Source organism: Gallinula chloropus, assembly GCF_964237585.1.
Source record: "Gallinula chloropus genome assembly, chromosome: 5".
NCBI lineage: Eukaryota > Metazoa > Chordata > Aves > Gruiformes > Rallidae > Gallinula > Gallinula chloropus.
The window spans coordinates 45,817,867-45,840,477 of NC_140090.1; the positions used below are offsets into that span (position 1 = coordinate 45,817,867).

General features: G+C 39.0%; 1 protein-coding gene across 1 annotated transcript; it reads right to left on the reverse strand.

The window, feature by feature from the left end:
- Positions 1 to 579: 579 nt before the first annotated feature.
- Positions 580 to 20,938, reverse strand: DNA2 (DNA replication helicase/nuclease 2; the record flags this gene model as incomplete). Its single annotated transcript, XM_084264588.1, has 21 exons — positions 580 to 620; positions 1,219 to 1,387; positions 1,499 to 1,681; positions 2,303 to 2,392; positions 6,701 to 6,893; positions 6,983 to 7,072; positions 7,175 to 7,368; positions 8,377 to 8,601; positions 9,086 to 9,195; positions 10,474 to 10,583; positions 10,674 to 10,790; positions 11,075 to 11,305; positions 11,924 to 12,118; positions 13,217 to 13,382; positions 13,666 to 13,783; positions 14,313 to 14,529; positions 15,341 to 15,466; positions 17,015 to 17,160; positions 18,540 to 18,723; positions 19,818 to 20,015; positions 20,928 to 20,938. 21 exons carry the CDS (start codon positions 20,936 to 20,938, stop codon positions 580 to 582), a joined length of 3,114 nt encoding a protein of 1,037 aa, XP_084120714.1.
- Between the last annotated feature and the right edge of the window lie 1,673 nt (positions 20,939 to 22,611).

Sequence of the window (22,611 nt, forward strand, 5' to 3'; positions counted from 1 at the left end):
GATTAATTACATTATGTATATAAATATAAAAGACTTCAGTGTTTAAAAGCACAGAAGCATAATTTAAAGAAGAATGTGAGGATTGGAAAAAGAGAAAGAAGCTTTTCCTGATTTTGCCCCCTACAAAGGGCACAACATTACAGCATCTTAACTGGGATTTCTAATAAATGGAATTACTGTACACAAACTACATTTTAGAGACTTTAAAACCAAACTTGGCTCAGAATACTATGACTCAATGCAGCATTGGTTTACTCTCCCCCCCACCATTTGCCAAGTCACTTATGCAGATAATTGTTTCTCAAGATAAAATTGAGTGTAGAAGTGGCTATCCAGTAGCTGAACAAAGTATTCACATTTATGGTACTAAAACCACTACTTGAACAAACAGCTTACATGAAATGTGTGTTGTCATTTTACTGAAAGGAAACCTTTAAAATAATTTAATGTCATTTCTGTTTCAGCTTCATTCAGATTAAGCCATGTGCATCAGGACTCATTCCCCACTAATCAGTTATTTACATTAAGCAGCAACAGCAGAAAATATACAAATGCCTTTAAAAGTGTCCATCTTCACAATCATAAAATGTTGCACTTGTGGATACTCTCATGAGCCCCAGCTGGAAGATGGAAGATGTAGCAAGTTAAGGAAGCATTTCGGTAACACGCACTTTCACAAAAACACTGACACTGAATAGCTACCAGCATTTGCAAAGCAAGCAGCTAACAAGGTCTTTCCTATTTAAATAGATGGAAACAGCCATCAACTAGAGCAAACTCAGCACAGTGTCAGAGAGAAAGAATTAACAAGTAGTCTAAAATTTATGCCATTTTCCATTCTAACAACACTATTAATGAGCCATTCTCTCACCAGATATATAATGCATGGTACTTCTGAGGAAAACACACTGACATTAAGATGCTAAGAAACTAGGATGCAAAAAAAAAAAAGCAAAAGCATTAAACATTAAAAATTCAGGCCTCAAATTCTGACAAAGATGACTTGCAATTCAGCATGGACTTTTGTCTGCTTTTGAAGACAGATCTAAATCCATCTGCTGGCTTGATTTCAGGTATATTTTTGGCATATGGAATTCGAACGTTTTGTACTATGTTGCCCATCAGTGATAAAAGTATAACCTACACAATCAAAGATCTTCCCATCCTTATCCCAAGCCTCAGTAAGTCAATCTTACCTTCCCACATCACAAAAACAACGTGGAAGAAAAAAAAAGGATATCATTGCCTCGGACCGCAAATGGCAGAGCAGCTTCTCCAGAGGAGGATAACGGCACAGGGATGGAACACAGCCAACCATGATTAATTTGTGCTTGGCTCTTGTCAGAGCAACATTAAGACGTCGCCAGTCCTTCAGGAGGGTGCCAAGCTGCTAAACAAATATGATTTGCTTTTATTTTTTTCAGAATTTACATAGATGCATTTTGAAAACGAGGGTTTTAACTATTAGACTTGGTTCTGGAAGTTACAACCAACTTACATTTTCATCAGTAGTGTTCCTAACAAAAGATACAATTATGATACTTTTGTCTCTTCCTTGGTATTTGTCTACTGTGTTGACTTCCACTCTGTTCTCCTTCATTTTTGCCATCAAATCAGTGATTGTTTTTAACTGATGCCTGTATGGTGATATAATGCCGATGTCTGAAGGCTTACAGCCGGCCTGAATGAAGAAGCATCAGAAGAAAAGAAAAAGTCACTGCAGTTAGCTTGGGATACTCGTTACTGTCAGAAGAGCCTCAGGGGTTTTGGCTTGGGATTTTTAAGCAGTGCTGCAAGATATTGGTTTTACACAAGGTCATCAATAGAACTCTAAGCATAACTGGTGTTAACTAAAGAAAACAGAAAACATTGGTTACTGCAAACTCCTAAGCTTTGTCTTAACCTAGCACAAAACCAGGTATCCTCAAAATCTATGGGTTTTTCTTTGTCTTCAAACTGAATGTTTAGAGTGTTCAGGATGTTCATAGTCTGCATTACTCCTGAAGTCAACCAGATGACTTGAGGAAGAAAGGCAAACCCTCTCCGTTCCCTCATAAGAAAGGTCTCATCTCTCTAAAGCATTTGGGATCAAGCTTTTTACATCCCAAATCCAACCAGACAAGGGACAGCAAATGGAATAGGGTCCTCAAGCTCATTACACTGATGTGTAGCCAACCTTTAGTTTCTCCCAAAGGTTATGCCTCAAACAGTAGCCCAACACACAAACTCCATTACTACAGCAGTGTAAAAGTGATTAAGTATAAAACTGTCCCTCAGAAATAGCTAATAAAGTAAGAGATACCTTAATAAATAAGGATGTGAGGAAGAGTACTAGTTTAGCTTCTGTCACATTACTTACACCACCTTTTTCTGCATGTTCTGGGGCTGGAACCTTTAAAAATATAAACAGAAAATAATGACTCTTCCTGTCCATAATGGCATAGTATATACTGATCCTTAATTCACCATTATCACACATGGTTCTATAATAACAGTTTTCACAAAAATAAAGCTAAATACTAACTTTCATGGAATATGAGAGCCTACACTCTAACTTCAGAGTACTGCATTTACAGAACAAATTGAAACACCCTGCTAAAAATGAGTTGCTAGTACTAGCAAGTAACCGTAAAAAAGAGCCAAAGCAGTTTCAAGGTAAAAGAGAAAAATATACTTTATAAGGGACTTCTATTTTAAGACTTTCCATACAATGATATTTACAGTGAATTTTCCCTATTTCCACATCAGAAAGGAATTTAAAAATTTTAAAGTGTTTGAAAGTCTCCATTTAAAACCACAGGAAGTATCCAAAATAGTAGTATTAAATTTAGCATCCAAAATTAAAGCAAGCAGCAGTGAATGAACTTACCATTTCTTAACTATCAATTCCCTTCCTCTGCATCACAGTGAATGATACCAAAAAGCCAGGAACAAGCTTAGAATGTAAACTCTTGTCATTTCAATATTACAGTTTTATAATTTATTCTCTTTACCTAGCTGTTGCATTCTCTAAAAGTAGCATCAATTAGCAATGAATGCATCACTGAAGTTATCCTTCTAGTAGAGAGGCATGCAGCTGAACACCTAGGGTCAAGTAACAAGCCTATTTCAAAATAGTCTACAACCAAGCATACACTAAATCCACCTCTACTTTCCAGTGGGGAGTTCTATTTACTACTTCACTCATTTACTATTACCCATTCCACGATTTGACTCATTTACTATTGACATACATCAACTTTGTGTTCTTAAATATCACTTTGTTCAGCTTGCTTTTGAAGTTTTATGACAGCATTGACACTTAAAATGGGAGGTGGTATAGTCTGAGTTGAAGCAACACTCTCAGATTCCTGCTACAAGTCTTACTTCTCCAAACAACCACCCCAACATCATCTCAATGGCTGAATTTGGAGATCATTTTAAGGTTCAACATGTGAGTAAAGTAATACACAGTTAACATCTGCAAGAGTATTCCAGCTAAGCAGTAACTGCTTGCTTCAGTACCACCACTGTGCACATAGAGAATCTGACAGTGTACAAGTTACATCAAGAGCTTTACAAATCCAGGAATTTAACTGCCTGGGTAGCTCATTAAGTGCAATCTCTGCTCAATATCTAGCACACTGAAGCTCTGCAAGCAACCAAAAAATGTAACTGAGATTGGACAAATCCACATGTGCTCTGCTGTAACTCTATATAGTGGTTTTCAAGGCAGTACACACATGAGTATTAATAGTAGTCTACTGCATCCATAAGTTTATTTTACTATTCCTGTCACATACAACAAGTAGTCTGCATCACCTTGCTTGTGTAGGGTACTACATATTTCAGCAAGAATCCTGTTTTTTGCAACATGTCCTCCAAGCTTTTTACATAGCGTGTTTTCAGCAAGTTGCATAGATTATACAAGCAGAAAATATTTTCCTTCATATGAGAAGATTCCATTGACTTTTCCACAGCAGCAGATTCTCCATAGCTTGTCTCAACAGCTACGTGGCTTAATACTGTAAGCTAACTTGTTTTTACACTGTCATTGTGCTTTCAGTCTGACTGTTAGGACCTCCAACATCAACTCACTTAAGAGCTATAATATTATAGCTGTGCTGCTGTTACTTAAATTCACTATTCTGAAAACATGATGCAATCAAGATTTCTTCAAGCAGAAGAGTGCTGGTTTCATGAACAGTTGGTTTCTATCCACGCTAGCATAAACCTAGCCAAAAAAGCTATACAAAGACTATTTTAGGGAAAAAGAGTTGTAAAGGCTAGATCATTCTTATGACAACACATGCTCACATTTATATTTATTTTGTTTGCATAGTACACACACACAAACATAATAAAACCAACTTTGGCCTAGAATTACTCAGGACTGGCATTAAATCAACGATACAATTTTTCAACTTCCAAACTCAAACTGTCAGAGGAAATGCAGACTGACACAAGATTTGGCAGAAAAGGAACAAAGAGATTTCTGCTTACTATCACAAACATCACATTGAACAGAAAGCAAGAGAGGCTTTTTCCTGTTTTAAAAAGCAAGCATGATAAATGCAAGCTTTCTGGTAGTATCATACAGAGGTTTTTAAACCCTCCTTCCTCCCCATTTGTATCCCCAAAATGTATGTTTCTTTAGAAGCTTTTTTTTTTTTGTTACACTACAAAAAATGGTATACAGGAAGAAACAAATCAAAGTCAAAAAGAACACCCAAAGTAAAGGCTGTTTTGTTGGGTTTGTACTGGTGGGGGTATGTATGTTTGGATTGGGGGTTTTTGTGGGGTTTTTTTTTCTTATCAACCTCTAAGACTATTTTTCTTGGGGTCCCTTCCAACCCATGCCATTCTATGATTCTATGACTACCACAATACAAAAAATTTAATCAGGAAGTCCAAAACCAGATATGGCGTTGTGTAAACAAAACCAAGAGTATTTTGGAAGGTGAAACTTTCCTACTGGTTCTACAAACAGAACAGCTTTCACACACAAGATGGGCTTCCTAGGAAAGAAGAAAATAAGCCACAAACTCCAGCTTTCCCATTACCAACTGTGATCTGATTAACAGACAAACAGTGTATCAGCCAGTTTCCTACTGGGATAAACCAACAAACCTCATCCCTGAGAACAACTGTCTGCCTTGTTGTGAAAGGGACACCAGCTATTGAAGCATTCCTGGAAAAGGTGCTCCTGCTTAGATTAGGCGTTTTTAGAAATTTCTGATTCACTAAAGTGAACACTGTTCCTTTTGAGATCATTGAAGTGATTCCATCAGAACTGATACTAAAAAGTCCTGTAGAAATCTTTAGTACCAGAAAAACAGGAGATTCCTTGCCAGGGTCAGCATAAGAGATCATCAGTTGATACAATTATTAGCAAAACACAGCATTAATAGGTATCAAGATCAAACATAGTAGAGAGAAAGAGTCTCTTCATAATCCAGTCTCTAACTACAGTGACAAGTAGTAGAGACCACAAATGTATACTAATTTATTAATATTTTAACACATGCAATTAAGCTCTTCCTCATTGTACCTACAAGACAGGTCCTTGGTATAATTCTGATCCATTTTACAAAAAGTTGAATCTGTATGAAAGGACATACCTAAGCCAACTTATTCCTCCCTCAGGCTTAGGTGTCTAAAATGACTGCACATTTTAATGGAGAATTAAAGATATTCCTGCCACTGGCACAGCACTTGGACACCACTGACCCTCAGCCACTGGAAATCAGATATTCCTGCCACTGGCACAGCACTTGGACACCACTGACCCTCAGCCACTGGAAATCAGATATTCCTGCCACTGGCACAGCACTTGGACACCACTGACCCTCAGCCACTGGAAATCAGATATTCCTGCCACTGGCACAGCACTTGGACACCACTGACCCTCAGCCACTGGAAATCAGATATTCCTGCCACTGGCACAGCACTTGGACACCACTGACCCTCAGCCACTGGAAATCAGATATTCCTGCCACTGGCACAGCACTTGGACACCACTGACCCTCAGCCACTGGAAATCAGATATTCCTGCCACTGGCACAGCACTTGGACACCACTGACCCTCAGCCACTGGAAATCAGATATTCCTGCCACTGGCACAGCACTTGGACACCACTGACCCTCAGCCACTGGAAATCAGATATTCCTGCCACTGGCACAGCACTTGGACACCACTGACCCTCAGCCACTGGAAATCAGATATTCCTGCCACTGGCACAGCACTTGGACACCACTGACCCTCAGCCACTGGAAATCAGATATTCCTGCCACTGGCACAGCACTTGGACACCACTGACCCTCAGCCACTGGAAATCAGATATTCCTGCCACTGGCACAGCACTTGGACACCACTGACCCTCAGCCACTGGAAATCAGATCATTCTACAGCTATGAGGGCATCCAATACGACTACACACTGAGCTACATTCTGCACATGCAAATAAAGATTATAGTACCTTCAGCATTACTTGAAATACAACTTTTCAGAGGCTCTTAGACACAAGATTTCCAGCAGAGGCTGTACCACCCCAACTGTTCAGTTATACTAACAATATTTTTGCATGTTGTACATTACATATAACAAAATAATATATTTAAGTTTATCTTTTACCCTAAGCTGTATGAAGTTTTGTATATTCACTGTATTTAAAACAGGTATAAAAATACAATTTTTCAAGGAGAATATAACCAGCTTTACCTTCTCCGTATTCAGAAAACACACTGGTGTGTCTGGATCAAGTACTTCTTTCAACCATGTTTTTGAGGCATCTGCAAGCTCCAGTTTCAATTTTTTTAGGTTTGGCAAGTTGACGGTGGCATTTGACACCTTCTCTGAGCCACATTCCAGTTTGCCTTCATACACCAACATATTACTCAGTGACATAATTTTACTAAAGATTTAAGAACAAAAACAATATGTCCTATCTTGTGGTTTCAATCCCGCATTAAAATCCCCAGTGTAATAAAAAAGTTTAAATACCGATTCATTCTGTATTGCACAGTTAATTGGACAACAGCGTTTTGGTTTTGTTCCAGCCTTTTAAATAAGCTTTCACTCATGCCAAGATCTCTGTTACAAAACAAAACAGAAACATGTGTCAAGCAAAAATATTGTAAGAGCAATTCCCAGAATTCCTGTTACTAGTAATTGTCCAGCAGCATTTTATCTTACCTTGCTTCTGCATTCAGTACAAGTGGAGGCAGCTGCTGATGATCCCCAACCAACACAAACTTTTTTGAGCAGAAAAGCGGGCCCAGACAGATGAGCTGGCTTATTTGGGAAGCTTCATCAACTATACAGAAATCAAATTGCTTCCGAACAAAGATGGGGTGGTTTACTCCCATGCAGGATGTTGCTACCACTGGCTGAAAATTGAGACACACTTTAAGGATATGATACGTCTTATGTCTTTTAGCACTACACTTTCCAGGGTAAAAGAAGAAATAATAGTATTTGTCATTAAACTGAACTAAAACATAAAATAAATCAAACCATTATTCCTCAAAACTAAATTAGCACACCTTACATACATAATGGCCTCACATTATTACATCAACTGCAAATGATAAACAAAACAGCTTTAGACCAGACTGCAGAAAATTACACATTCCTGCAATGTGTTCAGGATGATATCTTATTATATACATAGAACTCATGAGGCATGCCGAAATGGACACTCTACTAAATGACAAGATTGGTGTTTTTATAAATCCAAACAGAATACAACACTCACAAGTGAAGCAACTAAAATATGAAACCTTGTCACTTACAACTTGAATCATTCCCCTGCAATGCTTATCATCGAACAAAAAATCCAGCTACCCCAAAGCTTCATTCTTTCATCTAATTTAAAGCTCACTTTACCCAGCTCCCATTACAGTTTGCATTGATAGTCACACAGGCAGCACTAATCTTTCCATCAAAAGTTAATGTTTTGCCAGGTCAGCTCCACAGCACACCACTTCATCTTCCCCAGTGCCTGACTGTACAAGTGGCACAACAAGCACAAGCGGGAGTGAAAAAGGGACAGTAGCAAAATGTGAATCAATATAGAAGAGGTTGCAGCAGTTAATCCCCTTCCCCCTGCTCTTGACCCCAAGACCTCAGATAAAAGCAGTGGCATCTTCAGGACTTATTACTTACAATGACAAGTTATCTTATGGACATAAACAATGCTTTTCAAACTATCAATATTATTAGTTATTGACTATAAAGAAATTGAAGCAACTCAGAGATTGAGATTTTCAGCTCAGATTTCTTACAGCACTAAGAACCAACCCTTGGGGCAGGTTCCTTCTCTGCCAAACAACAGGAATACTAATGTAATTATCCTTAATAGCTTGCAAGGCTAGCAAAAAACCCACTTTTCTCACCTGACTGTTGTAGACATCTTCCAAATCTGTTACAGATTGAATTGATCTGGACCGGCAAATTTCTTCTTCCGTGTATTTCCGTATATCTGGATGAACCTTCTGAGCTCGCCCCAAGCGCAAGAAGCCAACTTTGAATTTGGCTAACTTTAGCAGGATGTTGTCCACAGCAGTGTGTGTAAAACTAGTCAGAAGAACACTGAAACCACAAGCAGAAAGAATTCTCACCTAACAAACAGCAAAGGGAAATAAAAGAAAAAAGTAATTAGTTCATATATAAAAATCACGTTTAACTGAGTTACCAAGCTGCACATAAACCCACTGTGCTGAAGCTATCGCATTTTTAACAGAGAAGGTACTGGATTTCCAAATAAGACCCTTTTTTTTTGAGCTTAATTCAGGATCTGAGGACTTGTTGACTTTCGGGACTGAAGAACTTTAATGTTCAAGTGTCACAGAAGTGATTAAATGTCACACTTTAGTCTCCCACATATATTCCTACACAAGCAAAAGAGAATCCTATTCCACAAAATACCTTTGGCAGAACTAAAAGTGTAAATTCTTAAAAGAAAAGCATTTTCTCCTTAAAAGTTATGCAGATGCCAGCAAAGTCATGACAACTTATTTCAGACTGTATGATTTACATTCAGTATGTTTAATGCTCTCCTCCAAATCTCACAGAAAACGTAAACATGAAGGTACATGATCTTACTAGAGCACATATTGTAGTTGTTTTTCCTGTTCCAGGCATTCCCACGATTAGCGTGTAATCTTTTGAAAGCAGCACCTGCTTCATTGCCTGTTTCTGAGGCTTATTCAGACCTTTAAAAGAAAAGTAAAAATTGATGTTAATACTTTATAATTGCAATAATTTATAGAGTTAATAAAACTACAGTTTCTCCACCCCATAATGCTCTTAAAGAATTGAGCAGAGTAAGTCTGTAGGTTCAGATGAAGTAGCGATATTAAGCATAACACAGACAACTAGTACAGGGTCTGCACTACAGTCCTAGAACTAAATCACTGAAGACATTTTTAGTCTTAGACCTTTCATGGCTTTCCTCTAATATCCCAAATGACCACCTTCTTACAGTACCTTGTATGGGCATTTCTATTTTATCATACCCACTCTCATGCTCAACCATCCAGCTCACAAAGGGAAATGAACCGCTGTAGCATCACCTTGATTAGCTGAAATCCTCTAAGAGAGCTGGTTTCCCCCACTCTGATGCAAATAGGCAGTGCGTGCCAGCTATTTGGACTAGACAAAGCTTGAGAAAAGTTAGAAACCTCTAGGTTTATCTCTGCCTTTCTGCAAGCAAAGTACATGGCTTGCAAGTATGGGAAAACACTGTTCCCTCCATCTTCCAGAACAACTTAATCACTCATTGTTGAGTTTCAGAATAAATGCCTTCCTTTCTTCTTCTATCCTTTCAGCAGTTTTCCAGGAAGCTGGACAATTCTTACTTGAAGCAGACCTTAAAGCAACAAGTCACATCTTTCAGTCTTCAGACTGACTTTGTGTAAGAAGTTCTATTTGCTCTAAGAAAACTCAGTTAAATTTCTGTCTTCAGACAACTGTCAGATAACAGTGAGTATTGTCAACAAGTGTGAGACAGGGACACTGCCAAATACCTACAAAAATTTTGTTTAAAAAGAAGTGCCACAAAGGATAGGACAGTATAGAATAGACAACATTCAGAGTGATTATACAACTGGATGCTCGCATCGAAGTCCATCTCCTTCCACTCCCTCAAAGTCTACTTGCTCTATCCCAGCAGCCTTTCCTGCTCCCTGATCCTTCCTTTTGTAGTTTACAGAGGTAATCAGGTGGCACTTCTGTTCAAAAATGCAAGCTGCAGCAACTTACAGAAGTAAAAGGAAGTTCTAGTCAAGTATTCTGGTCAAGTATCTTCCAAGTAGCTTACAACTAGTTTAATCACATGGAAAAATGAAAAGAACTCATTTTTCATTTTTAAGCTGAAAACTATCACTAGATCTTAAAAGTAGGAAAATGACCTTATATTAAGTGAGATACATGCTTTGGCTATAGAGATGTACTATTAAACAGTGTTTTGAGGAAAAAAAATCACTTTTTACCCTTTAAAATATTTGCAACGGTTTCCTTTGCTTCTGGAGGGAGGACAGAGCTCAAGTGTTGAATAAAACGTGGTTTGTGGAAGTCAATTATCAAATTGCGGAGCCTTTCACTGTGGACAAAAAACAAGAACCAAGAGTTAACAGTTGAGAAACTTTATCTGAAAGTATAAAAAGTGTGAAATTAATTTGATTTTTCATACCTGTCAGGGGAATCTTTCATCAGTTTAGAAAGGTTTTCAAAGGGAACTCCTATACCAACATCTCCTTCTTCATGATCCAACCTAAATACAGTGTTCTTGGGGAGCTTTGACAAATTCCTGAAGGATTACAGTAACATGGACAAAAGTTCTGTTTAGAAGCACACATTTTATGATTGAAGACCTATTACTAACTGTAAGTGATACCTCCTAGAGGTCCCAGAGTGAAGCAACAGCAGAAGTAACACACTAACCGATCTAAACAAAACATGGTCAGAGCCCAAAGGGTACTTCCCCAACCCCAGGAAGAGAAGTCAGACCCCATCAGAGGTTTCTGGACACCTAGAAGTGCCCTACCTAAAGGTAGTATCTTCAAACAAGTGTTTGTCCTTTTGCTCAATTACCTGCCCAACAAACAGAAGACTTCTGTCATGCTGACTCCTCTAACGTAGCCAGTAGCCAAACCAAGTAAGCCATTTTCCTCTCCACTCACCACCACCCTATCACCAATCAATAGGTTTGTTCCAGGTATGGCACCATTTTTACGCTGGAAACAGTGTAGGTACTGCCCCTCAGAAATTTCCTGCACTTCTTCAACTCTGATCATGTTTCCAATACAATCTCCAGCTTTCTCTCTGAAAATATTAGAAAAATAAACACATCTCAATATTAGACATTTTCAGTAAGAGATATGTTAAAAACCACCACCACTCATAGCTAACCACCAAAACCAACACAAAAGAAAATATCCAGAACAACAATAAAGAACTCACCCAAACACACACAAGAACAAGGAACATTAAACAGTTGCTTTACAACAGCCACTTCGATGTGAATAAGATTGGTAAATATGTAGGACCCTTGCACTTGTTCCAATGCAGTTATGTTTCACCTCTACAGATGCCTTTAAATGGGCTTACATGCTACCAATTATTTTTCCCCATAGCTGCTGGACTAGGTAATATATAACAATACACTACTTTAGCCAACAAGAGCCTGTAGTAGGCTTTTATCCACATTCAGGCACACCTAGAAGTACGGTCCAGTGTACATTTGTCAAGTAAAACCTGAGGACACCAGCACAATGAGTGAGCACCCCACCTCAGGCCTCAAAGACATGAACAAAGCACAATTATACCAATTTTGTTTCTGAGAGCCAAAATTAAGATTTGTTGCTTCCTATGTGCAACTTAACAACAAACCTCCAAATATCATATCAATTATCATATCAAATATCAGGAATTACATCTTACCTTTCTGAAGAAGGTATCATCCATATATTTTTACATCCCTTTTTACCCTCTCCACTTTGCAGCTCCAAGGTTAGCATTAGGTACCACAGGCTGAAATACTCTAAGTGGGAAGGTTTCAGGTGCTGGGTCTCTCTTTCAATAACAGATACCATAGCAGGAGGAAAAGACACATTCGACATCTTTTGTTCCACAGCTCTGGGTGTAAAACCAAGCACAGGAAAGAGTCAACTTCTATCTTTTTCCTGCAAGTCTCTATGTACATGTTGCCAATATATACTGTAACATATACTGCAATATATACTGTAACATACCAGCTAGACTCATCCATCATCACTGAAATGAAGTTGACCCTGTACCTTTGGTCATATAAACAGTCTCATAGTAACAATTTTACAAAATCTCTATGATTTTTAATTAGGGACAAGTTAGTCAAAGACCAATTAAAGACATTTCAAGAGTAGTACTGCATACATTTAGAACACTGACCTTTTGTTCCTTTTTTGTAAGATATGAATACTACAGTGAGGTTTAGAAATACCCCTGTTGCTGTAACAACTAAATATTAGAAATAATACTTCACAAAACCTAGTTTACAAAAACTTATCCCGTACACCCACAAAGCTAGTTCCCTCAACATACACTTTTACCTCCACAGTTTTAAAAACAAATCAGGTACTACATTTACACAGGATCGCCTCAAAAGCTCTCCTGTTCTAACATTTGATCTCTTCAATATACAATTTGGGTTTGGTTTTTTTAATGCAGCATAAAAACTAACACTTAAAACAGCTTTTAAGCCAATAGTTTTACATGAAAATTTATCAAATGTTTGCTTACAAATTGTCTTTAACAGGAGACACAGTAACACTTCAGGAGAGTAGTACTGAAGTATCATTAGTTGCATGATACCCTACAGGGAAACAATCTTCTACAAAGTGACAGTTGTCCAGCCATAATTAGTCCTCAAAAGATTGACAATTTCAAAAATTTGCAAAAATACAACTTTAATTCATAATTATTAGTAATTTAGACATAACAGGTATCTGTTATCATCATCATCATGTATTTTGTTGAGACTTCTCAGTTCCTGTCTTGCAGGGAGCATACCTGAGCAAACACATTAACTCTCTGCAAGATCAGGTACTTGCACTATAAAAGTTGCAGTGGGGTCTGAGCAACATTCTTTTTGGGTGCAAGAGTCCTCAGTAAAGAGAGAGAAACCAACCAACCATAAAAAAAGAAGTCACAGTATCAAAAGCTACAACAATTCAAGCTTATTTAAAAACTGTTTACCTGCTGTATAGAAAGCAATTGCGTATCTGGGAACAATATTTACAGGCTTGACTATCATCAACTACAGGAGGCAAAGCAGCAAGTTGTGAGGGCTGTCGTCCCGTGACAGGTTTGTACGTACAGTGTGTTAAGTAGAAGGCCACGTTATTTCTTAACTTCATTAATTCTGCCAAGAAAAAGAACAAACTAGGCTGATGTTTTGGGGGTCATCTGGCATAGTTCCTAACACAAAGGTAGCTAGCTATCAAATCGTTAGTCAGGCAAGAAGTGAGTTTTTATAGAGCAAAGTATTAAAAATTAGGGTTTCAACATATCATCAGAATTAGTAACATTATAACAAATTTACACCTCTAAGTACAGATAAGTTCAGGATAGTAAATCTTGTAACTATTACTGAAGCGTGTCCCTTTACAATAATTATGGATTCTTGGAAAGGGGAACAACTTTACCTCTTCGGTCCATGCGAGCTCCATAAACAGGGTACATGGTACCAGTTTTGAGATAAAGAAGAAATCCAGCTTCAGGATCTATTCTCCGTTCTAAATTCAACAACGTATACAGAATAACCTGCAAACATGATATATAAACCTATTACAATGTATTAAGAGCAAAATACACTGTCAGTTGTCTTTAGTTTTTCCATAACACACATGGCTAAGCAGCCATTACTATAGCAGGTAATGTAGAAGCCATAAACAAGCAGCACCTAACCAACGATGTCAACTAAAAGCCATCTTAACAAAAGCTTATACAAGGATACTACCACTAGATCAGACCAACTATTTGGAAAGACTTATGACATAAATTCCTGAAGCAGTTTGCCTCAACTGAACGAGGTCAGAGGATACTAAAGAACAGATGTTTCAGGATAAAACCTCCAAGCATCTTTGAAAGTAGGAAACGTTTCTACTTGTCACTCCTCCACTCACTTTCATTTTATATCAGCAGCTTTGGGCATGCCAAGGATCAGCCTTCCCTAAGTCTAGATGATGTCACATACAAAGTGTTTCACATGCATAAGACAAAACAAAGCCATCCAGTAAGAAAAAGGCATACATAATCACTGATGGTGAAATCAGATACTCAGGTTTTGTACCTGACTTCTGTGCTCTATGGAGTTAGATTCCTTGCCAGACTTGAGCTCTAATGGCATTATCCTAGACTGTACTCCAGAATGGTGATAGATTTTCACCCTGGCTGTAACATCGATCTTCCCTTTCAAGCCAAACCTGGGGGACCAGATGTTCTCTTCAATGTCTAAGATATCTACAATCTCTATCTTAGAAGAGAAATCTGTTTTTCCACAGCTTGACCTAGGAAGAAAATTAAGTCAGAAGTTATAATTTCCCCTAATATTTAATATTAAAATATTTAAGCATGTTGTTATTAAATATTCTTCCATTACAGGCACTCAATGCATCAAGTCTTACTCAAACTACCTTTCCATGAACAGAGGAAGCATATCAGAAAGTTAAATTGCACACTGGCCTGTATTTTTGCTGTTCACCAAGTTAAAGAATCTTAAAGTGTTTTACATAGGTTTTGGTCTTTTCTAAATAACCACACTAAAACATTCTGTTCCTCAAAAGGTTTAATGATATGTGCTGGCAAATGGCATGCAGATTTTACTCAGACCTGCCACTTCACTGATGCTTTAACACCCTGTGGCTCTTGCCATTAACAGCAAGAGACCATTGACAAGAAATGCTCAGCAGCAGTTGAGTAAAGTTACCATTTTGATGATAAACTGTTATCTTAGTAAAGAATTAATTTGATTAATAGTATCGCATTACCATTTGTAGCCCTGCACATACTTACAGTAACTTCTAGTATAGTCAGGAGATGGAACACACACTGGCTTTTCTCCATAGCAAAAGTTCTACTTTGAATCACACTGATTAGGATTTTAAGACCAACAGGATTTTTATGTCAATTCACCCTCAGTCCTAACGTCTTCCCCAGTACCCACAATGGGGTAACACACCTCTCAACAATAGCTATTTTGGGAGGGAGTCTCCATATCACTGAACAGATTTGCATAAAGTGAGCTGTTTAAAATCTAAAAGTGAACCAAACTAGATAAACAACCTAGAACAGTTTTTATTTTTCATCCTGGCTCCTTACAGTTTTAATTCCATTTTACTTTGGTTAGCTGGATTATGCATGAAGTCTTCTGCCCATTTAAAAAAAGATGGCAAATATTCCTCCACTTCCTGCATTATTTCCGCTTGTTTCAGATTCAAGAGATACCTAAAAAAAATAAAGCCACACACATTTAGAAGACAGAAGTATTAAGTCTGTTGCCGTTACTAACAAGATTTTGCCTCAAGTGCTAACAAGTTTAATGGAAATCACTGCACAGTTTGAAAAAACATCTATAAATTGCAGATCGTGACAGATCCATTCAGGTTTAACTTGATTACTTCATAAAACTATGAACAACCATTACAAGAGATAGAGCACACTGTTCGCTTCTGATGTAACTTGAAATGACAGATGTAGCACAAGGAAAGTATCAGCATGGTGATGTGATGAAACACAACTAAGACTGCAAGAAAGATGTACCAGATGTAAGCACTTAAAAATGGCTATTCCTATGCCTTACACAAAATTGAAAGCATTAGAAAGAGACCATTTGATTTTTGTCTAAAGAGATTCATCTGCATATGAAAAGTTCTGACAGGTTTCAGACCATTTTAATTAGAAAAGAACTGCAATTCTCAGTTAAAGTTACAAACACACAAGAAAGCAGAAGTCTCATTAGAGAGACCATAATCATGTGGGCATTACATAATTCAGTGGAAGCATTCTCTGGAAATAATATCATTATTCTACAGCAACAGAGAAATACAAGTGAGTTTTACAAAGAAAGGTTCATACAAGTGCAAATGACCTGAGAGAGCAGACTTATGTAACTTCCTCTTCAATCCCCACAAATACTAGCCTACATTTGCAAACAGGAATCACAAAATCAAGAGTGTGACACAAAAGCTTTTAAGCAACTTTGACAGTCACAATCCAAAATACCTAACGTCATAATAGAACTAGAGCAATAACTCTCCTTACCATTTTACCCTTCAACTTATCCAGATCTAGCAGATACAGTCGTTGACCAACATACAATTTATAAAATTCTAAATATAAAAAGCTTATGATAAGCTTTTAATCAATTTATAATACTCTAGATATAATAGGCTTTTTATTTGACTGGAATTTTTATCTTACTCAAAACTGAGAGCCATTCACCTTGCCATTTTCTGGTGGAAATATGAAGACTATTTATTATGCTAGCATTTCTATGAGCTTTGCAACAAAAATAAGTTAAAGGTCCTCTAAAAACTGAACCATTAAGTAACCTGATAATGAATTAAAAAATACCAGACAACTACCTCTGTGTTTGGTCAGTGACAAGGTTCTAGTTCTTCTCCTAAAATCAAAGTGAGTCGTGCTCAGCAGATTTATCTCAGCATTGTCAGATGCCTGGAAATCTAAAGTTACAGGCACAAACACTTCAGCCTGATTGGCCTGACAAAAAACACCCCTACAGCTACAGTTATTCCATAGGCATAATTCAGATCTATAGAAGTAGCTCAGCAGGGCAAGGAAATGAAATTACATTATGAAACAGCCAAATATTTTACTCAAAGATACTCAAGTTTCTTGAAGTAAGGTCATTTGGCAAAATATTCCAAATACTAGTGCTACATTTTTCAAGTAGAACTTCACCTACTAGTTCAAATGCTCCTAACCCTGTCTTCTAAACAAAAAAAAAAAACCCAAACCTGCAATGGTACTTACATTTCTTTGAGATATTTTTGTCCATATACAATTTTATTTGCTAGTTCTTTCACTTTTTCTGGTGTCAAGTTATTTGTTACCGATTGCTGGAAAATTTCATGAAGAATTGTACCAATAAGCGTTTGGCGTGAACCAGACTCGGAGCCCTGCAACAGATGTCACATAACATACATACATGAAGATTTAAGAGCACTTCATGCAAGCTTTTTCCATAAAATTCCTGGGTTTATTTGCTGTGCATGGTGGACAGCGCATATTTAACTGCGAGATCATTACTTTTCACCTCTCTAATACCTCTTCAAACCTGACTGCAAGAACAGCCAACTTGAAATAGGTCTCTCCTATTGCTTTATCACTCATTTTAATGCAACCCTGATAATGTTAGGACACAATCCCTATATGATTGACAGGTGAAGAACAGAGGCATAGATTTCATTACTTTTGAGCAAGTCTTGCCTCCAGGGAGTATGAATAGCTGTATTTCCTAATGTAAACACTGACCTTTACAACCTTACAGATAGTAATTTTAGTACAACACAGGAAATTGCTTCATACGAACTCACACGAAATTATTCCAATGACCCCCAGAATGGCTCAGAAACCCATCTAACCATCACCTGGACCAGGCTCTGTAGACTCACAAGAATTGAAAGTGGTACTAAGTTATGACCTCTTTGTGAGTCACCACCAAACAACTGGAAATCTAATCAGCATGTTTAAGTATTTACCAGTATCTTTTACAGACCTGGCACTCACAGCTTGCACTCACAACTAGAAGGTGGTGTTATCCTAGATTCAGGACTCACAAATAATTAGTTTATTCCTCCTACTCCTTTAATGAAGGCCTAGCACCATCTCACCCTGTACTTAAGTTTCTTGTTTCAGTCACAGGCTTCCAGTGGCTGTTTAACACACCACAGAGGTTGCCCTGCCTGTTTGGATTTATACTCTAACCATGTCTGGAAGCTTTCCTCGTCTGAATCCACACACCAGTGAGAAACCTCTCCTCTTTCCAAGTTCCAACAGCTATATTCAGATTTTAGAGTGAGCACACTCAAACCCCTATTACAATATATGCAAATCCCAGCTTCATCTTGAACTAAAGCCTGCTTCTGGTAGGGAATTAAGTGTCTTAAACTGAATGGGCTGCTTTTGCAGAGGCTTTTAACTTGGCCAAGGGCAGTTATGTTTTCATACGGCCAAAAAGAGGCACATTCCTCACAAGGATACATATCCACACAAAACATATCCAGAGATTTTTCAAGGAAGTTGCCAGCATTTTAATCAGAAAGATCATTTCTTTGTTCCATTAATTATAATATTGGTTTACTTTTAACCAAAAATATAAAAACCACAAAAACATCAGACACAGACAGTTTCCATTCTAAATTATTCTGTGTTGTAAGCATTATGAAAAGCTACTAACATCATTTTGCAATACAGCATATTTTAATAGAGCTAAACCATTAGCCCTGGTGAAACCGTAGCCCACTGATATGCGTGATGCTCTAGGATCAACATTTACCTTAAATCTTTCAGCCAGCACCGCTCTTCTCAAACATCGAATGCTATTTGATATCGTAGTGCCAGAAAGCAGCAGATCTGGGTAAAGAACTAGGTATCCAGACTGTTCACTTATCATCCAGGTACCACAGTTACACTCCCCTTCTAAATGAATGATGTCTCCTGGAACAACTGGAACAGACTCCCTACAATGCAACCATTTGAACAATCATTTGCAAGCTAAGGACAGCACATCATTCGAAATGATATATATTAACATACCAGATTCAACCTACTTCAGAGCAGGAAGCTATTGTGATTCTCTATTAAGTTGACCTAAATAAATTTGGAAAGATTTTAAAGGAATTTTTAGTGCCAAAACTTCCAATACCTTTGAGTACTGGATCATGCACCAGGCAGGACAGCCTGCACATAGGGCGAACCTGCTGACTTCAAGTCACTCCAGATCCATGTATTAAGCCATTTCAGTATCACTATGGTTTATGTTGGCATACTACACTTTTTTCATTACACAAGATCTCCCCTTTTACTTGACAATTCTACTTCTTCCAGAAACTCATAAAAACACAAAAATGTTTTTAGAAGTTTTAGGGTTCAATATTTTTCATCCTTGCTCCTCCAAACAAACGGAGTCAGACTTCTTTTGTCCCATCTTTCAGGCTTACGCAGAAAGTGAAAAGCGGTGCCAAACAACATGCACACACCCATTTGTTTCAAAAAATTACACTACTCTTCCATAACATACCATGCAATGCACAAACACCTAAACTAGAGTCCTCACTGGTTCACATTTGAAAAAATACTTCTGCAGTAGAGCTCAAGCTAAGTTGATTTTAACAGACTGTATATAAAAACCTCGTGTTCTACAGACATAGCTTTGTACATTTTCATGTATAATGACGGTACTTCATTTAGAAAAACACTTCCAACTGTTACAAGATGACATTTTAACAAAATACCCTGCTCATAGTTTAAGGTCTTGCTGTCTGGTAGTACAAATTAAAACTTTCAAGTTGCAAAATCTACTCAAAACAACTCAGGTGACATGAATTCTCTCAAGATTAACATCCATTACACTATCACACAGTAGCTGTGCATATGTATTGCATATTACATTGTAACATACAATACTCCACTAGATAAAAGTTGTTGCAGGATTTCTTATAACTTTTAAGAAAGTAAAGCTCATCTCAAAGACAAGACACTGAGGAGTGACTTAACAATCCAATATTCAATATTTCATCCTCTTTTCAGGCATCTACATTTCTGTATGGATTACCAGCCATTCTTAAGGATGCACAGTTCGGTATCTTCTGGTAACTGAGATGATGTAATTGTCAAGTGTTTCTCAGTGTCACTTCCATTTCTCTGTATTACACTGACTTCCAACACCCGGTATCTGTTGTTCAATCCATTCCTCAGTACCGTATCAGGGGACTCAGTTGCTTTCTTCTGAAAACTGAAGAGTGCTTTGTTACTGCAAAACATTGCACTGATTGACAAGAAACACCCAGCCCACATACAAGAAGAGGAAAAGCTTCAAGTATAAACCATATTTGACCCTATTCAAGTTTTATATGTATTTGGGGGAGCGGGAATGATGTGTGTTAGTGCAACACAGGTAAGAACATAGGAAGTTTTCTCTGGAAGGGTCTCTGGAGTGTCTCTTCGGATGACAGGGACTGGTCTCTTTAGAAGACAGGGATGAAAAATGAGCACTGGGACATACGAGATGCAAGGAATATGAGATGTAAGGAATGCTTTATCAAGCATTAAATAAGTTGCTATATCTTGCAGCTACGCTTCCCTTCGGTGTCCATATACATTTACAAATCAATTAATACTGCACTGGAAACCCTGTGCTTGCGGAAAATCTTGCATCTCCCTGAGCACTGTAAAGGACGCGGTAACGCCCACAGTCACCCAAGTGCCTCAAGCACAGAACTAACTTCTCCCGCCCTAACCTCAACATAAAGTTACGCAGAAAACTGACACCGAAGGTTGGGTTTCCCAGCCGGCAGCCGCAAGGCAGAGCTCCAGGTCTCAGGTAAGGGCAGAGCTCCCACCGGGAGCCCGCAATCCGTCCCGCAGCCCACCCCGACCAGCACAAACGGCGGCTGCTCGCTCAGCAGCGGCTACTTCCTCTCACCGATCGCCTCAGGCAGCCCCAAGAGCTTGCCATCGGCCCCCCAACCCCGATGGAGGTCTGTGCCGCCCCGTCCCCGCTCCGCCGGCCCTACAGGACCCCGCTCCGCCTTCCCGCGCCCGGAGACGCCGCGAGGCGGGGGAACGAGCGCGAGACAACCCGCGCGCCCCGCCGGCGATTTCAAACCCCCTGGGCTCCCGGTTACTCTCCGCCCATTTGTCCTTCTCCCTGCGCGGCCGCTACCTCTCCGCCATGAGCAGGTCCTACCGCCGCCCAAAGGCAGTCCCGCCTCAGCTCCACAGCACAGGCCGCACACCCAGCCCGAGGCAAACAGACAAGTAAACGAGCATCGCCCCGTCCCCGCGCTCCCTAAGACCCCTCCGCATTGCCGGAGCGCATGCGCAGTACAGCCGCAATCCCCACCCACCTCCAGAGAATCCCCGCCCCTCACTCCTTCCAGCTCGGCTACTGGCGGGGACACTGGCTCAGCCAGTAGGAGGTGCCGGAGGGCGGTTCTTAGCCGGGGCTGGGCGGAGCGCGCGCTTCCCGCGCGCGGGCCGAGGGTGGGCTGAAGGCGCGGAGTGGCGCGGGACTCCGTCGCCCTCTGGCGTGAGGGAGCGTGGCTGGGCCGGAGAGGGAAACTCTTGGCACCGCCTGTCGTTAACCCGCGCAGCGCCTAGGTCTGATGGCAGCGCCGTAGTACGCGGGAAAAAACAGATGTGGTGTGTCTTTTGGTCCCAAGTGCTTGGGGGTGAACCTCAGCCTGGGAGTCACAACTTTTCCTCTGAAAACACTTGCAACGTTCAGCATCGTTCCCTAACGTGTTTTTTCTGAGGCAAGACAGAGGTTTAAGATACACATAGTGCCTTTCTTCAGGGTTTTGGGTGGGGGGTTTCTATCTGGTTTGGGGTTTTTTGGCTACAAAACTTTGCTTCAGCAAAGTATTCTGGACCTCAGACTATTGTTTATAGCAAAGACTGAAGGACACAGCTACTAAATCTATTATTATGATAATATGACTGTTGCATAGCTTGAATGCCAGGAAAATGATGCATTAAAGAGTTTGGACTTTTATCTCTTTCACATAGAGCAAACTTCAGGGAACAGCGTAAGGCTCTAGTCCTGTGGAGAAGGCAGTTTCAGCCAGTGGTTGAGACATCCCAACAGAAGGGTCAAAGCTTAAATTTTAAAAGGTGATAACATATTTGAAGTAGCACCTTTATTAATCTTTGAGTTAGTCCTGAAATATATGCAGTAAATGACATAAATGTCACTTGTTTACTTGTAATTTAATAGTTATGTGTTGATACTAGTAAATGCAGAGTCACAAAATTTGTTACAGTATTAAAAGACTACATAAGTACTTTGTATGCTGTAGCCTGTTTCATGTTGCCAATGCATCTCCTACATTAAAAAGAAAAATCTTCACAGGTGTGATTATAAAAATACATACTATGCTTTAAATATTTTTGAGTTTGCTAAAATCCAGTTTGGGGAATCTATGAAGAGTTCGTGAAATCCAGGAAAACACCAAAACTTACTTTAGTATGAAATGTTCCACTCTAAGTGTTAAAGCTATGGCTTCTTCAATTCTTTCCAGTATCAGTGGTTGAAAAAACTTGTTTTTAAAATTTTAAGATCCATTGCCATTCTTCATCAAGTTTGAGCTGTGTAAATGCAGGAATGTATTGTCAAAAACCTTACAAGATAATGAAATTTGTTCTTTCCAATTCTGAGACAAACAGGAAGTTGGCTCTCCATACTTAACAGTTAATATGCTTTATTTGCCCTCACTTTTTAATCCACAGATTTAATTAGGGAATCTATATGGGGAACCTACAGCTGCATCTTCCCCAGCAACTTAGTACTACATACCTGTTGCCACCCCAGGTAGCAAGTTTATTTCTACAGTTAATCTGAGATTAAA